This window comes from Varanus komodoensis, unplaced genomic scaffold (assembly GCF_004798865.1).
Source record: "Varanus komodoensis strain SLA01 unplaced genomic scaffold, ASM479886v1 scaffold91, whole genome shotgun sequence".
Classification (NCBI taxonomy): domain Eukaryota; kingdom Metazoa; phylum Chordata; class Lepidosauria; order Squamata; family Varanidae; genus Varanus; species Varanus komodoensis.
The window spans coordinates 190213-207722 of NW_025336610.1; the positions used below are offsets into that span (position 1 = coordinate 190213).

The 17510-nt window shown below is 64.5% G+C and overlaps 3 protein-coding genes across 3 annotated transcripts in view; 2 read left to right on the forward strand and 1 right to left on the reverse strand.

The window, feature by feature from the left end:
- Nucleotides 1-9: 9 nt before the first annotated feature.
- Nucleotides 10-1359, forward strand: LOC123017320 (ubiquilin-1-like). Its single transcript, XM_044418597.1, has one exon. The coding sequence runs from the start codon at nt 10-12 to the stop codon at nt 1357-1359; it is 1350 nt and encodes a 449-aa protein (XP_044274532.1).
- Nucleotides 1360-5605: 4246 nt separating this feature from the next.
- Nucleotides 5606-7424, forward strand: LOC123017346 (ubiquilin-1-like). Its single transcript, XM_044418632.1, is given in 2 exon segments — nt 5606-6994; nt 6996-7424. Coding segments are annotated over 2 exon segments (1776 nt in total). The 5' UTR covers nt 5606-5647.
- A 2048-nt stretch (nt 7425-9472) lies between these two features.
- The window catches only part of LOC123017279 (hemoglobin subunit beta-1), a 10569-nt gene continuing 2531 nt past the window's right edge, over nt 9473-17510 (reverse strand). Inside the window, exon 4 of the mRNA XM_044418535.1 lies at nt 9473-9572. Coding sequence (XP_044274470.1) covers nt 9551-9572 — 22 coding nt within the window. The 3' untranslated portion in view covers nt 9473-9550. The remainder of the gene's footprint in view (nt 9573-17510) is intronic.

The window sequence follows — 17510 nt, forward strand, 5'->3', positions numbered from 1 at the left end:
CAGGCCGCGATGGCCGAGGAGCAGGAGGGCCCCGCCGCCGCCGCCGCCGCCGCCGCCCTCATCCGCCTCACGGCCAAGGCGCCCGGCGCCGCCGCGCAGCTCGTGCTGCGCGAGGCGTGCACCGTGCGGCAGCTCCGGGCGCGGCTCGCGCGGCGCTTCGGCTGCGAGCCCTGCCGGCTGGTGCTGGTCTTCTTCGGGCGCATCCTGCAGGACCAGGACTCGCTGCGCCAGTGCGGCGTGCGCGACGGGACGACGGTCCACCTGCTGATCCGGCCGCCGAAGCGGGAGGCGGTGCGCCCGCCCTCCCCGCCCGCCTTCGCGCCCGCGCCCTCCCCCGGCGGCCCGCCGCCCTCCGGAGGCAGCCCGCCCCCCGCCGCGGGCGGCCCGGGCTCCTGGGCGGCCCCGGAGACGAGCCCCTGCGGCGCAGGCTGGCAGCTGGTGCCCCCCTCGGAGACGGTGGTCCAGAAGGTGCGGCAGGTGCTCCTGGCCAACCCGGAGATCCAGCAGCTGGCCCAGCGGGTCCCGGCCGTCGGCCACATCCTCAACAATGCGGACATCGTGTGGGTGATCCTGGACAAGATGCGGGAGATCATGGGCTGGGTGCGGAGCCCCAGCCTGCCGCAGGAGCCGAAGAGCCCGGAGCAGCCCTCGGGGGGCCTCTGGAGCAGCGCTCCTGGCGGGGACAGCCCCTCGCGGCCACCGAGCAGCGAATCGCAGGAGCCGGGGCTTGGACGGGGACCGGACTCCTCTGCTGCCCCCAGCCCCTGTGGCCCCCTGGCATGGGGGTCCTGGCCGGAGCACGCGGGCCTCTGGGGGCCGGGGCTGCACGCAGAGGGCCAGGAGGGCTGCCTGCCCCTCTCGCTCAGCTCCACCAGCCTTTGCCCCGGCGGCTCCCGCCCTGACGAGGGTGGCCCCTTCAGCGGCTTGGCCCGTCCTCTAGAGCACGGCGCCCCCCTGCCCGCCCCCGGCGTGGCGGGCATCCCGGCCCCGGGCTCCGCAGAGATCCCCCTGCGGATCGTGAGCCTCTGCAACGCCTACACCAAGCACATGATGCTGTCGCTCATGTGGGGCTCTCTGCTGGCTGTGGGGGGCGGCCAGGCGGCGCCCCGGGAGCACGTCCAGCAGCAGCTGCTGCGCTTCTCGCAGCAGATGCGGAGCCCCGAGATGGTGGCTGCCATGGCCAACCCCAAGGCCATCCAGGCCTGGGTGCAGATGGAGCAGGGCCTGCAGACGCTGCTGGCGGAGGCCCCCGTGCTCGTGCCCTGGTTCATGCTGCGCCTGAGGGGGCTGGGGTGCTCGGCCGGGGCGGTCCCCTGGCCCCAGGACCCGCCGGGCCCGGGGCCAGCCGGCTCCGAATGAGGGCGCCCGCAGCAGCCCCTCCCCCCAGCAGGCCTCTGTGTGCATCCCCCCCCCCCCCCCCGCAGCAAGATGCAGGACGCGACACCCGCCGGGCTGTTCGGACAGATGGATTCCTTCTCCAGAGGGGGCTCTGGCCTCAACGGGGGAGCGGGAACCTTCTCTGGGGCCTCGCCCTTAACGGCCACCCCTCTGTTATAAAGGAGCGCCAGCCGAACTCTCTCATGAATGCTGCTCCTTTCCTTCCTTCACTTGTCACAGGCTGCACTCAGGCGCGCAGGGGCTCGGCCCCAAAATCCCTGGCCCCCAGGTGGGGACGTGGGCGGGGCCTGCTGGGGAAGGCGTGGGCCCGCGGGCGCTTCTCGGCTGAGAGGTCCTCTCCCCCCGCCCCCCCCCGGCTGCTTCCCACCCACGCGAAGCTGGCCTGCGCTGCACGGCGGGCGCCGCTCCTCCCGCGGCCGGCCAGGTCGGCAGGGCCGGCGCGAGGGTCCGCACTGGCAGGGGGAGGAAGGGACCCTGGCCCGCCACCCCTCTGCCTCTGCAGCCGGTGCTCCTCCGGGAGAGGGCCGGTTCTCCCTGCGTGCTGCGATGTGGTGATTTGGGTGCCGGCCGGCCGGTCGGCGGGGAGCAGGGGTGTGGGTGTTCCTGTCAGCCCCCACACGGCGGCCTGTGCCCGGCCATCGCTGGAGCGGCGCGTGGCCTCTGCCATGCTGGACTTCCCCCGGAGGCACCTCGAGAGCTGGAAGGCCCAGAGCAGCCCCAGGCCCTGTGGCCAAAGCCCTTCGGGGGCTGGCCAGTGTCCCAGGGCACGGGGGCTTTGGCCTTCAGGGGAGTAGCCAGGAAGTAGCGGTCAGGTTGTTTTGCTCCTTCGACACGGCCAGTGTTCCAGACGTGGAAGCAGGGCCCACCTTCCTTCTTCGCTGACCCCTTCCTGGGGACCCAGGCGTCCTTCGCCCAGCGGTTTGGGTTTCCGGCATTCCAAGACGGTTTAACGCAGCTGGTGCGATGTGCTGCTCCAACTGTGGGGCCGCCACTGTGTAGACACTCGGGCTGAGGGTCGGCAGCAGCTGCAGAAGGTGCGGGGGCACACTGCTTTAAAGCTGGGGGCTCCCATAATTCCTCCCCACCCCCATCCCTCGCAGTTCTCGGGTCGCCTCGATTCTACCGGCTTGACTTTCACCTATTTTTTTAAGATCTCCCAATTGCTTTTGCATCATTCCTTTTACTTAAAAATGTTCTACGGGTTACAGTTCACAAGAACATCAGCCATTCTGCCCCGGCGCCAGGTGGGGTGGGTTGCAAAATCAGGCAGCAAAAGCCGAGGGGAAACGCTGATTGTGCGCCAGGTGGGAGGGTGGGCCCTCAGCAAAGGGCTGCCGACGGGCCTGTGACACGAGTGTCCGTATGGGGTGTGTCCACACAGCCTAAGGTGCCTTTCCCAGAAAGTGCAGACCAGCCGGGGATCCTTTAACAGGATCGGGGGCACTGGGGTGGTGCGACCGCCCCGAAAGTGCTCCACGGGGCTCATGAGCAGTCCACGGTGGAGCAAGCTGGGGTGGGGGGGCTCAGAATGCTTGTGTCCCACCTGTGCAAACCCAGGAACTGCCTGGCCCACCCAGCTTCTGCTCTGGATGGTGGCTGGAGGCGCCCGTGTCCCACAGCCGGGCAGCTCCTCCTGGCGGCAGGAGGACCTGCAGGTTCTGCAGCCATTCCGGCCCCGCCGGTGCGGCCTGCGGCCTGGCGAGCGCAGCCGGTGTACTCTCCGGCTGCCCCCAGACCCGCTGCAGGACGCTCCCTGCACCCGACGGGCCTCTCCTCCTCTGGCCTTTGAAGGCGAGGATGCCGCACACCTGCCTCCAGTCTCCACAGTGCCCTGCCCGCCCGCCCGCCCGCCCGGGTTTCCAGCGTCCCCGACAGCGGCTGCAGAGCGGGCTTTAGGCCCCCATGGTGCCCTGGGGCCAGCTCATGGGGCCTGGCTCTGAGAACGTTCGGGGGGCCAGGTGCCCCCATGCCCCCACTTGGCCGGCCCTGGCTGCCGGTCTGCCCTTGCCGTGCCCCCACTCTTTCCAGGCGCAGCACGAGCCCCGTGCGAGCTGCGAGGCGCAGAGTCGGGACCGGGTGGGCTGCCGGCCTGGTCCAGCAACAGCGTGATTCCGCCAAGCAGGCCGCCCATTCCTTGCTCTTCCAGTCGCTCCAAGTTTACCCAAAGAGCTCCTTGGTGCTCCTTTCTCCCCATCGAAATGCATGAGGAGCAGGGCTGGATCTACCCACGCAGGGCTGGCCCGGCTCTCCGGCCGCACAACTGCCTGCCTTCGGCAAGCGGGAGGATAACAGAGGCGAGCCCCTCGGTCCCAGAATCGGTCCTTCCACAGCACCCCCTCCAGGCCAGAGGGAGCCGCATCCTGCCGGGGTAGCATGCGGGTCCTTTGGAGAAGCGGCACCCCGTCTGGCGGGTTTCAGCTTCGAAGAGAGTGAGCTGGCACAGCAAAGGCATAGGCTGCCGTGTAGGCACAGCGGCAGCCAGTGGAGAGGCGGCTTTCGTTCTGAGAAAGAAACTTCCCCTCGTCAGGCCTAGTGGCCGGGAGGTCCCTTCCGGCTCGCCCCGTTTCCATGCTTCTGTCAAGGCCCTGCAACTGCCAAGATGCTGGTTGCCATTATGGGAGGCGGTGACGCCGGCCTCTCCATGTTCTGAAGGACCTGGAGGGCTGGAAGCCAGTGGCCTGCACGCTCCGGGCGGCCTGGGGTCTCGCGACAGGCACGCCTCGCTTGTGCCTCTGCCTGGCCGGCCGGGCGCCTCACCCAGTGGTCCCTCCAGAGGTGCACCTGGCGCAGCCGCGCTCCCACGGGCTGCCCGTCCTGGAGCGCTGCGAGCACCCGCACGGCATGTGCACTCTCCCCCCGCCCCACATGCGGCCTCTGCAAATCTGCTGCTCGTTGGGCGTCCCGAAGAGCATTCAAAGCATGGCTTGCTCCCAGAGGCGGCGGCGCCAGGCTGCCCCTGGACACCTGGAAGGGGCTCTCCGCAGCCGCCAGGAGCGGGCTTCCAACGCTGCGTGCCAAGCTGGCCCTCGCAGGTGCCGAAAGGGGCGGAGGGCCGAGGGCGGGGGGGGGCTCAGTGAGCGGAGCCATGCTCGGGCACGGCGGGGGGGCACTTGGCCAACGCCGTCTGTCCCCAGCTCGCGGGTGCCCCAGCAAGCACTGCGAGAGAGGCAAGGGGGCCGGCCGCTCCCGCCAAGGACTCACTAGCTGGTTCCCTCGCCAGGGCAGGGTGAGCTGTGAGACCGCGCATTGCAGGTGCAGCGCCTCCAGAACAAGCCACGGGGGCCGGGGGGCTCGTGCCCGTGAGCAAGCTACCCGCGGATGTGCAGAAGGCCTGGCATGGCACAGGGATGCGTGCGCGGCCCCGAGTAGGCGGCCGGCCTGTTGTGCTTGCGGCTTCTGCAGCTTGCCGGGTCCTTTCGAGGTGCTGCAGCCGGAACCGAACCAGCGGCCTCAGCGTGGCGGCACCACGATCAGCATCGGTGGCAGATCCAGGCAGCCACCCCGTTTCCGGCCCACCTCTTAATTTTGCCCAGCAGGGGACAAAGCCCTTCCACAGCAGCTGTGCCAGGCCAAAGCGCTGTCCCTCATGCAGCCCGCCGGCCCCCCCGCCCCCCCAGCCAGTCCCTGCCCACTGGCGCCCTTCAGTGTGCGGGAGGCGGGCGGCTCCTGCAGCGTGACTCGCTGCGCGTGTGCGTTCACTGGCGTCACTCCTCGCCCAAAATGCAGCGGTGTCTAATTGCAAGTAAAAGGTTTGAAAGCGAGTGTGAATCACAGCCATTCCAAGTGCGATAACAGAGATAGGCCATGCAGCACAAGGCCGCGGGCCCTCAGCAGGCAGGTTCAAGTGGGCAGAGGGCCCGGGGAGGGGGCTTGGGCACGGCCGGCCTGCCGGCTCACGGTCGGTCACGGGGCCGAGCCTGGCAGGGGAGGGCCGGCCAGCCTCCTGGCGCTCTGTGACCTCAGTGGTGAGGTCACAGTCCAGCATGTCCACAGAGAGGGAATGCCGGGGGTGGCAGCCGGGGGGGGGGGGGAGAGGAAAATGAAGGCGCCTGCCCGGTTGTGAGCACACGAAGAGAGGGGCACCATCTGGCTGGTATGTGCGTTCTGGCCTTGGCCAGCGCCGAGACCACGGGGGGCAGCAGACCACTGGCCCCTTCTCGCCTCGCAAGCCGCACCACCCGGGACAGGGACGTCCCGCCCTCGTGCTCCTTCCGCAGGGCCTGCCGCTGCCGCCGGCCTTGGGGCAGCCATGTCTGAGAGCAAAGAGCCTGCCGGGAATGCCACCGGCACCCGGGTCGTGAAGGTGACTGTCAAGACCCTCAAGCGCAAGGAGCAATTTGAGGTGGCCGAAAGCACGGTTGTGCGTGATTTCAAGAAGATCGTCTCCGAGCGCTTTGAGGCCTCCTCCGAGCAGCTGTCGCTGATCTTCGCCGGCGAGATCCTCAAGGACCAGAGCACACTGCTGCAGCACAAGATTGGAGACGGGTCCAAAGTCCACCTCTTCATCACGTCTCAGAGGAGACCTCCGGGGAATCCGGAGCTGCTGCTGGGGAACGATGCCGCCACTGCCTTCCTGTGCGGGCCCCCCGCCAACGCGTCCCTCCCCGGCGAGCGCCCGTCGGGACCAAGCCTGGCACTGTCGGAGTGGAGCGGCCAGCCGGAAGAGCTGATGGCCTCCTGCCACGAGCTGGTCGCCCAGATGGTGGAGAACCTCCTTCTCCAGATCATCACCCTCAACCTGGATGCCTCCGCTCTGAACAGCAACCCGCTCCTCCTGGGCTTCCTCGTCGGGGTCACGGGCATGACCGTTCTGGGCCTCAACGTCGCAGATGTGTCTGATTTCGTGCATGAAGCCCCGGAGCAGGTCGTGACCCGGCAGGAGCTGCTCAGTGAGGCCATGAACCACCCGCTTGTGCAGAACCTGTTCGGCGACACAGAGCAGGTGCGGCAGATGCTCCTGTCCGTTCCTCAGATGCGGCAGCTGGCGGAGCAGAACCCGGAGATCCACCACATCCTGAACAACGCCGAGTTCCTGCGGGAGATGGTCGACGTGGCCACCAGCCCGGCCGCCCTGGACGAGATCATCCGGAGCCACGACCGCGCCCTGAGCAACCTGGAGAGCATCCCGGGCGGCTACAGCGCCCTGCAGCAGCTCTACAGTGACATCGAGGCCCCCGTGCTGGACGCCGTGCAGGCCCAGCTCCAGGGCCACCCCTTCGCCCCGCCGGAGGACAAGCCGTCCTTGGGCGGGGCCAGCCCCCTGGCCCGGACCGAGAACCGGGAGCCCCTGCCCAACCCGTGGGCTCCCCCGGCCAACAGCGGCGGGGACACCGTGTGCGGCGCCGACGGCGGCCCCAGCCCCGCCATTGGGCAGGGCTACGTCCTGCTGGCCTTGGGTCCCGGACTTCGGCCGGGGCCCAGCAAGTCCGAAAACGTCCAAGCCATGGTCCACCAGCTCACGGAGAACCTGGAGTTCATGCAGAGTGTGTCGGCGGCGCTCTCACGGCCCGACGGCCCCACGCAGGCTTTCCTGAGCCACCGCGGCTCCTCTGCGGGCCACGAGGGCCCCCAGCCGCCAGGGTGGGTGCAGCGGCTCCCCCCCCGAGCTGGCCAGGTCGGAGGCCGCGGCACTGCTGACCAACCCGCGGGCCGTCCGGGCCCTGCTGCAGCTGCAGATGAGCCTGCTGACCCTCGCCAGGGAAGTGCCGGACTTCCTGCAGGCCTTGGCGGACCCGGAGGCCGACCCCGAGAGCATGGAGGACTCCGACGAGGGGGGCAGCCCCCTGTCGGAGGCCGGGAGCCTGGAGCTGGAGAGCAGCGGATCCAGGACGGGCGAGGAAGAAGCCGAGGAGGCCATCGACGTGCACATGGAGCAGCCCGCCCCCGCGGCCCTCTACCGCCTCCAGCTGGAGCAGCTCAGCGCGATGGGCTTCCGGGACCCGCAGCGGAACCTGCAGGCCCTGATAGACACGGAGGGCGACCTCGGCGCAGCGATCGAAAGGCTAACGAACTTTCATGCCTCCTAGCAACAGATTTACCTTTGCCTCACGTAGGGTCACCTGACACACTAAATTCAGCAAGGTGGATATGACCCTGGCGTGCCGTGCGGCTCTGTCCCTCCCGCTGGGCCAGGCCGGGGGGGACGGCTCTGCCTGCAGCCCTGGGGACCGCCTGTGGGCGCCCTGCCCTGCCTTGGGACCCTGCCTAGGCGGGGCCGGGAGCTGGGAAGGGGGCCCGCAGGCCTGCCGGGCTCTTCCCGTGCCCTTTGGCTTGGCATGGCCCAGCCTCCACTGCCCGGCAGGCTGCTGCAGCTTGGGGGGTGGCTGGTGGGCGCCGCTTTCCTGCAGCCCTAAAGCGCAAGGGGGCCTGGCAGGTAGGCCCGCCTGCAGCGCCGAGAGTGTCGGGCTGGTCCTGAGCAGCCCAGTCGCTTCTCTCGCTTGTAGCAGCTTCTGCCTTGCAGCCTGCTGGGTGCCCGGCCAGGGCAGCCGCCCGAGCAGTCCCGGGGCAGAGCGCGGGGGGGGGGGCTTTGGGGGGGGCCCCCCACCCTTCAAAAGCCAGCACCCCCCCCCCCCCCACTAGCCCGGAAGCAGGGCATGGAGAGGAGAGGGGCTGCGGCCCCTCGGCCCGAGTGAGTCCTGTGGTCGATCCCCAGGGCAGGCAGGCTGCTGCTCTCAGGACTCGGGGCTGCTGCCGCCTGCACGGCGCCGCTGGCCCTTCTCGGAGGAGACGGAGCCTTTCCCGGAACGCGCTCCTGCCCGCAGGGCTCGACAGGCCGGGGGGGGGGGGGCGGCTCTAGAGCGCACAAAACATTGGGTGCTGCACGACCGTATCGAGCGGAGCAGCCAAAACTGGTCTTCTGGCGCAGCCCTGCAGCACCGTGTGCCCTGGGCGAAGCGCGTTGGCGCTGTGCGGCAGGAAGCAGTCCAGGCAGGCATAACATTGGCGCAGCCGGGAAGAGGAGGATGCAGGGCAGTCTCCCCGCTTCGTAGTGCCTCGAGCGCCACCTCACGGAGCTGAATGGCGGGAGATTCGGGGCAGAGGAGGAGGGAGAGCGCCGGGCGCAAGCCAGGTTATGGGACTCTGATGCGCACGATGCCGTGATGGCCACGAGAGGGAGCCGGGCACATTCCCGCCGGAAAGGGCTACTGACCCTGATGGGGCCGGGCTTCCCTGTGGAATTTCATGGGCAGGCCCTCAATTTGAGCCGAAAAGTTTAGCGGCCCCATTGGACACAGCGCTACTCAAACGAGCGCATTTCTGGCTCTTCCTAGTGGGGAAATTGTCCCCGCAGGCCAGGCCAGGCCAGGCGAGGCGAGGCGAGGCCATCCGGAGCAGCGCTTGCTGCAGCTGCGTTTTTGTCAGGCCAGAGAGACAGTGCGCACTCGGTTCAGGTCAGGAGTCGTCAAACCTTTTCCACCCTTGGGAAGATTTGGGGATTGGAGAAATCGCTGGGGGGGCCAAACAGCTCCCACCAAGGGCGTGGCTGGTCACATGGCCATGGCCATGACCAGGGGGGCCGGCTTGTCCAGCGCGGCAACAGGGAGGAAGGAGGGGGCTGGGGGTGGAAGCAGACGGCAGGAGCCCCGCCAGGGCCCGAGGGACCGCCCTCAGCCAAGCGTCCGGCTGCAGAGCCGGCGGGGGGGGGGGGGGGGAAGCGGGGGGCGAGGGGCCGACCGGAGACCACGCGCGACCGGGGCAGGGCGGGAGTCAGCAGCCGGCGCAGCAGTGCAAGCGGGAGAGGGGAGCTTGCGATCGGGAAGCGCCAGGGGCAGGGCGGCGAGCAGGACGGAAGCGAAGTCCGGGCGCGGGAACTCAGTCGGCGCGAGACGGAAGCGAGAGGAAGCGCGGCAAGTCAGGCTGCCTTGGTCGCTGGGGGAGGGGGGGGCACTTCGGAGCCGCCCCTCCCGTGGGGCTCCCGGGGCTCCCAAGCCCGGGCAGCTGCAGATGATCGCGGGGGAGACCATCAAGCCGGGTCCCCACACTGCCCAAGTGCCCAGGCTGGCCACATGCAGGGCCTGGATGAGCTCCCAGCACGGCGACCTCCCCCTTGCCCACAGAGGCACCGGGAGCCGGCTCAAGTTGCGGGGTGACGTTTCTTGGAGGGGGGTGGGCCCAGGAGGGAAGGGCTTCCTTGCTGGATCCTGGGAGGGCCTCAGTGGTACCGGCGGGCCAGGCGTGGGCCACCAGCTTGTCTGGTGCCTGGTAGGAAGCTTAGCAGGTGGCCGTGACTTCTATCCCAAGGTAGACTCCCAAGAGGCTAATTAAAATATGGCTCAGAAGCTGGAAGGGAGAAGGGCCACCAGAGACTTGGCTGCATGGCTGGCCCCCTCCTACTGCCCCCACCCCTGCAACCTGCAGCCCCATCTCCTCCTAGAAACGGGGAAGGGGGAGGGTGTCCCCCGCGGCTCCTTTGATCCTGTTGGGGGAATCCGGCAGAAATTGAGTTCCCAGCCGCCCAGCTTGGCTTGGAGGCACTGCTGCTGCGTGGCTGCTCTGCCCCACGCCCGCCCGCGAGGCTGCCGGGCCCCTCTGCGGGTGGGGGCAGCTGCCCGGCATGGCAAGGGGGCCAGGAGGCAGCAGCTCCTTAGGGGGCCGAAGGGCGCAGCGCCCAAAACTCCCCCTGTGGGGGCTGGGGCCAACTCGCTTGCCTGCAGGGCTGCCCTTGGCCCCTGGCCCAGCCTGAGGCGGAGCTGCTGGGGGGGCTGCATGGGGGGGGATGGCCCCGGTCCAGAGCCCTCCCAGGGGCACCGCTCCCCTGAGCGCCTGGACCACACCCCCGGGAGCCAGCTGGCCTCGCTGGTCAGGGGCTTCCCCGGCCCCCCTCAGGGTGGCAGTGATGCCCCTGCCCTTTTCACCTGGGAGGTGAGACCATCAAGCCGGGTCCCTACACTGCCCAAGTGCCCAGGCTGGCCACATGCAGCACCTGGATGAGCTCCCACCAAGGCGACCTCCCCCCTTGCCCACAGTGACACCCAGAGCCGGCTCAAGGTGCGGGGTGACGTTTATTGGAGGGGGGTGGGCCCAGGAGGGAAGGGCTTCCTCAGGGCTGGCTGGCCTGGGACGGCCTCAGTGGTACTGGCTGGCCCTGGCGTTGGATGCCACATTGACCAGCTACTGGTACGCAGAGTGGTGGGTGGGAATGAAGTGATTCCTGAGGTGGTCCGCCAGGTGGCCAATGAGAGTATTGCCCAGAAGCTGCAGGAGAAAAGGGCAGCATGAGAACCCCTGTCCTCCCCCCCGGCCCCCCACCCTACATCCACGTCTTCTCCCAGGAATGAAGAAGGGGGGGTGTCCCCCGCTGCTCCCTTGATCCTGTTGGGGGGATCCGGCACGAATCGAGTTCCCAGCCGCCCAGCTTGGGTCCCCCTTGCCGCTCATGAGGCCGGCCGGCCCTGGAGGTGGGTATTCGGGTCCCGCCTCAGCCAGGCGCTCCTTGCTGGAACAGGGCCGTGTCCGCCGCTTGCTGGGGCAGCAAACTGAGCTGCTGCGGCAGGAGGTCGCTCGATTCCCAGGGTGGTTCCGGGCAGGCTGGCTGAACTGCTGTGGGGAGGAGCCGGGCCCATTCCGGGGGCTGGGGAATGGCCCAGCGATTGATTGGACGGCCGGTCCGGACCTCCCGAGGTCCCTGGGCATGGTGGCCCCACCCCGGAGAGGGCTTGCCATGGGGATCATGTCGCCCCTCTGCAGAGGGGAATGGAAACAGGCGTTCTTCTGTGCAACCCCTCCCGGCCGCCCTCGGGCAGCGGGACCACAACTCACCCTGAAGCTCTGATCCATGTGCCACTCGCTCAGCTCGGGAGAGGGCTCCTCGATGTGGGCTAGGTCCCCACTGGTGTCTGCGAAGGTGGTGAGCACCTTCCTGCTGTGCACCGGCTCCATGGCGTAGCCTGAGACGGCAGTGGCACTGACGATGCCCTCAGAGTTTGTGAAAACCCTCAGGGTCCAGGGGTAGGCAATCAGGAGTCTGCAAAACAGACGTGGAGAGAGAAGGGGCAGCTGCTTCTCCTGAGAGCGGAGGGGGCCGGGCTGGTCCTACCGTGCCAGGGCCGTCTCTGGGAGGAAGGCGATCGCAACCTCTGCCCAGGGCAGTCCCTGAGCTGCTTCTCTTCGGCAGTCCAGAGTGCAGTGGCGGAGGGCTGGAGTGGACGTTCCCGGCAGCTGGGAGAGCGTCTGAGCTGAGGAGTCCTCCCCGTGAGGCTTTTGTACCCCGCACCCCACGTCCTGCCTCCCGCCCTCCCTCCCAGCGCCTGGGTGGGGCCGGAGCACCTGTGGAGGGCCTGAGGCAGCTTCACCTTCCTGGGTGGGCCGGCTGCACACGGTGTCCGGATCGGGCCGAGCTGTGCGCAGGGCCAAGGGATCCCCACCTGTTCCGAATGAGGACGGACGTCTCGCCGCCGGGATGCTCAGCGTGGGCGTTCCCGGCCCGCCCCGCGTCTCGCTGCAGGGATGCCCAGCAGAGGAGCCAGGCTGCCCTTCCTGTCCGTCGTGCCTGGCGCAGGCGGTGGCTCCTCTCCACTCCAGAGCTGCAGCCCCTTGGGGCAGCCCAGCATTACGCAGCGCACTGGGCCAGCCGCAGGGCCGGGACGGCCGAGCTGGGGCATCCCCGCTGCAGGTCACCTGTATGCCAGGTGAAAGCCCCATCCTGGCGGAAGGTGCCGGCCCAACCTGCAGGTTCCTTTATTTGTTTTTAAATTCTTTATTTCCTAATACACATGGCACTGAATCGCCTAGCAGGGCTGTCTGAGCAGGTAGCAGCATTAAAAGGCATGGATTGGAATTAATTGATTTATTAGGGATTGCAATTACAAATACGGGGGAGGGCGGGAATCTGCCCGCGCAGAGGGAGGTCTTACCCTCTGGTGTTAAATCCAGGTCTCAGATACGCGTGAAAGAGCACAGCCTTTCCCGGGTCCCGAAATGGGAATCGTGCTGCAGGTAAGCCAGGCACCCCGTGGAGGGGCATGTCTGGACTGGCTGGGCCTGCACACCTGTGGGCTCCCCAGAGGGCGGGGGCAGAGGTCTGGGAGGACAGCAGCGCCCCACCGCCTTCTGCAAGGAAGATCAAGCGTGGAATTCTCCATCAGGGCCCATTCAGATTTTCCGGAAAGGCCTCGGGGCGGAACATGGCCGGGATCCTGCATGGCCCCCGTGACACCTGTCCAGATTGGACAAGCCCAATCCGGACAGGTCCCCAACACACATGCTCCAGGCCATCTCTTCGGCAATTGGGTGTACGCAAACTTTCCGCAGATCCAGAATAATCCATCTGGAGCCTTCCAGTCCAAGGTGACATTCCCCACTTCTTTCCATAGTCCTTTTAACTGAGCTATTTTCTCAATGGGATATTTGGTTGAGTCAAGTTCTCTCCACTCCACCAATAAGACCGAGGGGCAGAACTGCTATTGCTGAACATCTGGGCACCAGAGTCCCCACCGTCTGGCTGAACCCCGTTCCGGACCATGTAAAACACAAATGTCCAGTAATAGAAGTCTTGAGGGTCCACCGGGCAGATCCCTCCTTATGAGGATCTCTAGACGTCAGAGAGACATTGCTTCCTGCTACACTACTTGAGTTAAACTCCTCCGACTCCCAGGGCCGTGGTTCTCCCGTGTTGGTGCCCCCGCACACATAGCCGTTTGGCCCATTCGGAGAGGAAGCTGTCCTCCCTGCCAGATCTACAAATGGGTTCTTGGTGATGGCTGGAATCTCTATTTCTGTGTCCAGCTCTCCACAGAATGAGTGAAACAACCTCTGCTCCCTTGGATGTCTGCTCATAGTTCTAATCCCCACATGGATCACAGTACCAGGGTCTGACCCAGTTCCTGCAATCTGGATTCCAAACCGCCCCTTCCACTGTAGATTCCAGTACCTGGGCTTCAGAACCGTGAAGTTAACTGGATTGCAATGGTCCTGGTCACAATTCAGTTGTGCAATCCCTTGACTCAGAAGGCCTGAGCGCCCCCCCCCCCGTCCACGTCCCCCAAGCTACGCATTTCCATTCGTTGCAGTAGCTCCAGGCCGCAGGGCTGCTGCACCCCCTTTGAGTCCATTTGCTGGACACAGATATGTGTCATTCCGGGAGTCGGTGCGGATCCGGCTCAGGGAGTCACACTTCCATTTAGGCCAAGGATTTTTACCAATTGCAGCACACACACCAAAAAGACACTCACCGGTCGGTCCAGATCATGTCCCTGGGAGGAATTCAGTACTTCCCCTAACCTCCAGCCAGTCTTCTCTTGGGTTTGCCTTTGGATCTTAGCATATTTTCTTACCACTGTGATCACAAATCTGATACACAGTGTTGTTGAGCATACAATTTCCCAAATGAGTTCCCACACAAGTGTAGCTAGAATGGTAAATCAAGGTCCTAGTAATCCGGTTCCCTATTTTCGTGATGGCTATGCAGTCACTACAGTTCCTTTCAGACTTTCTCCCCGGTGTGGGGAGGACGAGCCACCATGGCAGGAGATTGATCCACATCCTCACCCAGAGGGGGTTCCACCAGCAAATAATCCACCCATTCTTCAATTACAATAATATCACACTCTTCTGTACAGAGATTATGTAGAGGGGCACAACCGGGGCAGGGGGCACAGCAACAGCACTCGCACCAGCAGCAGCCATCGCAAAACCAGCCCATCCGAGAGCCAGGCAGCGTCGCCTAACCAACCCTGCCGTGCTCGGCTTTTCTCAGCTTCGGCTTCAAGGGCCCGTCACCAGGGTCCACCGTCCGCTCCGTTGGCGGGGGCCCTGGTCCCTTCCCCCTTGTGTAAAGTGCCCACCCTTTTTCTCTTGTCCAGGCAGCTGTTTCGGTCATCAGCAACACCAGTTGTGGGCCTTTCCATTCAGGGTGCAGCTTGGAGTCCTTCCAGGGCTTTACCAGAACCCAGCTTTAAACAGATGTACTGTGAAGTCCAGGGGAGCCGCTCGTGCCAGTAGACCCTTCTCCCCGAGGGCAGATAAAGGGGAAGATACCCCCAGTATACACTTCCGCAGACATTTATCTTTTGACTCGAAACTTGGAAGCTCCCCCAACTGCCCCAAGTTAGGCAATTCAGACAGCATTTCATAGGGTGATCTCCCTGTATCCCTCCCCGGAGCAGATCGCATCCATCCGGGGCAGGGCCACAGGTGAACACTTTGTCCAAGGCAGTCCAGTCTCCATCATTAGTTTCTTCAATTGCTGCTTTCGGGTCTGATCCCTCCCAGCTCCTCCATCCTTGCTGCTTCAGCCTCCTCATACTTAAGGCTTATAAAAAGGAACTTCAGCCAAGGGGATCAAGTTCAGTATTGATCACCGATCCCAGAATGATCTCCCTTTACATGAATAATTGCCAATAGTTTTGGCAGAGCCAGTTTTTACAGTACTTGCACCAACTTCTAATGCACCAAAACCTTTCCTCTGCTCATGATCAAACTCCTTTCCTGCCAGATTTTCCCAAAGGCATGTGCTAGCCCAAATACATCCCAGTGCCACATCCGTTTTTAGAAATTAATCTACGAGAGCCTTAGCTCCCCAAAGGCTCCTTTCACGGAGTCTCTGGATTACTTGCCTAGCCAGTCCCTTAGACAGCCATTCTCAGCCATCAGACATTACCCATCTTCCAGAGTCTAGATGCTTCTCAGCTCCCAGTTCCTTCCGACAATTTCAGGGCTCACTTCAGAACCCATAACTCACGCATTTGGGCTGACCAGGGGAGGATGGTCTCCCACGATCCCCCACCTGGTTCCCTTTTATCACTTTGCATCCATGATGCCTTTCCCCTTACTTTAGTTTCCAGATCCACTAATTCCACACAATCATGCTGTTACTCCAAGTCGCAACTGCCTCCCACCAAGAAATCTACAGGATTCACACCTCCTCCAGGAGTCAAAATCAAATCTAGATGATTCATCAATACAGCCTCATACTGGTAAGTCAGGAGTCAGTTCATGACTTTCCAGCCCTGGTGGCTGACAGAGCTTGCACTGGCTTTGTCCACCAATAAGGCTGCACAGGCTGCTTCCCCCATCCCTTTAATGCCAGCCCTCTCGCTGACTCCCCTTCCTCAGTAAATACTGCAGTGGCAAGTAAAAAAAATGCTCCTATTCACCATGGCCTCCTAAACTTTCCTTTAGCGCTCTTCCCCAGGGGGCACCTGAGCCTTTCACGAGGAGATGTGCAGCATCATTTGCACGTCATTCCAAGTTGAATGACAAAACATAGAAACAAAGTGGGTCAGAAAGGGGGTCCTCCCCTGGTCATCTAGTCTGACCCTGTTTCAGCCAACTCTGTTCCTATAATCCACAACATGTGGTTGTCCAAATTTCTTCACTAGAGATTCCAGCCATCACCAAGAACCCATTTGTAGATCTGGCAGGGAGGACAGCTTCCTCTCCGAATGGGCCAAACGGCTGTGTGTGCGGGGGCACCAACATGGGAGAACCACGGCCCTGGGAGTCGGAGGAGTTTAACTCAAGTAGTGTAGCAGGAAGCAATGTCTCTCTGACGTCTAGAGATCCTCATAAGAAGGGATCTGCCCGGTGGACCCTCAAGACTTCTATTACTGGACATTTGTGTTTTGCACGGTCCAGAACTGGGTTCAGCCAGATGGTGGGGACTCTGGTGCGCAGTACCCAGATGTTCAGCAATAGGAGTTCTGCCCCTCGGTCTTATTGGTGGAGTGGAGAGAACTTGACTCAACCAAATATCCCGTTGAGAAAATAGCTCAGTTAAAAGGACTATGGAAAGAAGTGGGGAATGTCACCTTGGACTGGAAGGCTCCAGATGGATTATTCTGGATCTGCGGAAAGTTTGCGTACACCCAATTGCCGAAGAGATGGCCTGGAGCATGTGTGTTGGGGACCTGTCCGGATTGGGCTTGTCCAATCCGGACAGGTGTCACGGCGGCCAGGCAGGATTAGGAAGCAAAGAATTTGAAAGAAACAAAGGAACCTGCAGGTTGGGCAGGCACCTCTCCCCAGGATGGGGCTTTCACCTGGCGTGCAGGTGACCTGCAGTGGGGATGCCCCTGCTCGGCGCCCCCCAGCCCTGCGGCTGGCCCAGTGTGCTGTGTAATGCTGGGCAACCCCGAGGGGTTGCAGGTCTGGAGCGGAGAGGAGCCACCACACTGTCTCAGCTCCCAGGCCCGCGTGCCCGGGCTTCTGGTAGCTGCAGAGGGCCGTCACGCCCCCCCACCCCCGTCTTCCTCCCCGAGCACGAGCATGCCCACTTCCCTCAGTGCTTCCCCGTAGGGCTTCACCTCCAGGCGCTGGTCTGCATCTTCCCGAAATCTGGGTGCCCGGACGGCACTTGCCCTTTCGGGAGCTGCACTGCGTTGCTGGCTCCTGTTCCGCCAGATGTCCACAATCGCCCCCAGGACGCCCTTGCCCCCCCCCCCCGTCCGCTGGGGCCACGGGTTCCCCACCTGGCCTCGAAGCCTCGCTTCCGCTTCCCGAGGTGGGGCCCTTGGCACTTGGCCCGGCTGAATCCCACTCGCGCGTCCGCCCAGCATCAGACTTGCCCTGGCCCTCCGTCCGTCCTCCGGGAGGGGCTTTAGGGCCCCGCGGGAGGGGCCAGGGCGGGTGAGGAGGGGTCTCCTGCCGCACGGCCTTTCCTTCCCCTCCTCTCCTCGGCCCCTGCCTGCAGGGGGCACCCTGGGCACACCCTGCACGGTTCCTGGGACAGCCTGCCTGGTTTCGGGACCGGGGAAGGCTGTCCTCCTTCACACATCCTTTCAGACTGGATTGTAGCACCGGAGTGTAAGACCTCCCTCTGCTCGGGCAGATTCCCACCTCCCCTGTACTTGAACTTGCAATCCTTCAGTGATCAGGCAATTGCAACCCATGCATTTTAATGTGGCTGTCCTGATAGGGCATTCCGCAGCATATCAATTTGGAAACAAACAAATTTCAAACAAACGAAGGGACCTGCAGGTTGGGCAGGCACCTTCCGCCAGGATGGGCCTTCACCTGGCATACAGGTGACCTGCAGCGGGGATGCCCCAGCTCGGCCGTCCCGGCCCTGCGGCTGGCCCAGTGCGCTGCGTAATGCTGGGCTGCCCCGAGGGGCTGCAGCTCTGGAGCGGAGAGGAGCCACCGCCTGCGCCAGGCACGACGGACAGGAAGGGCAG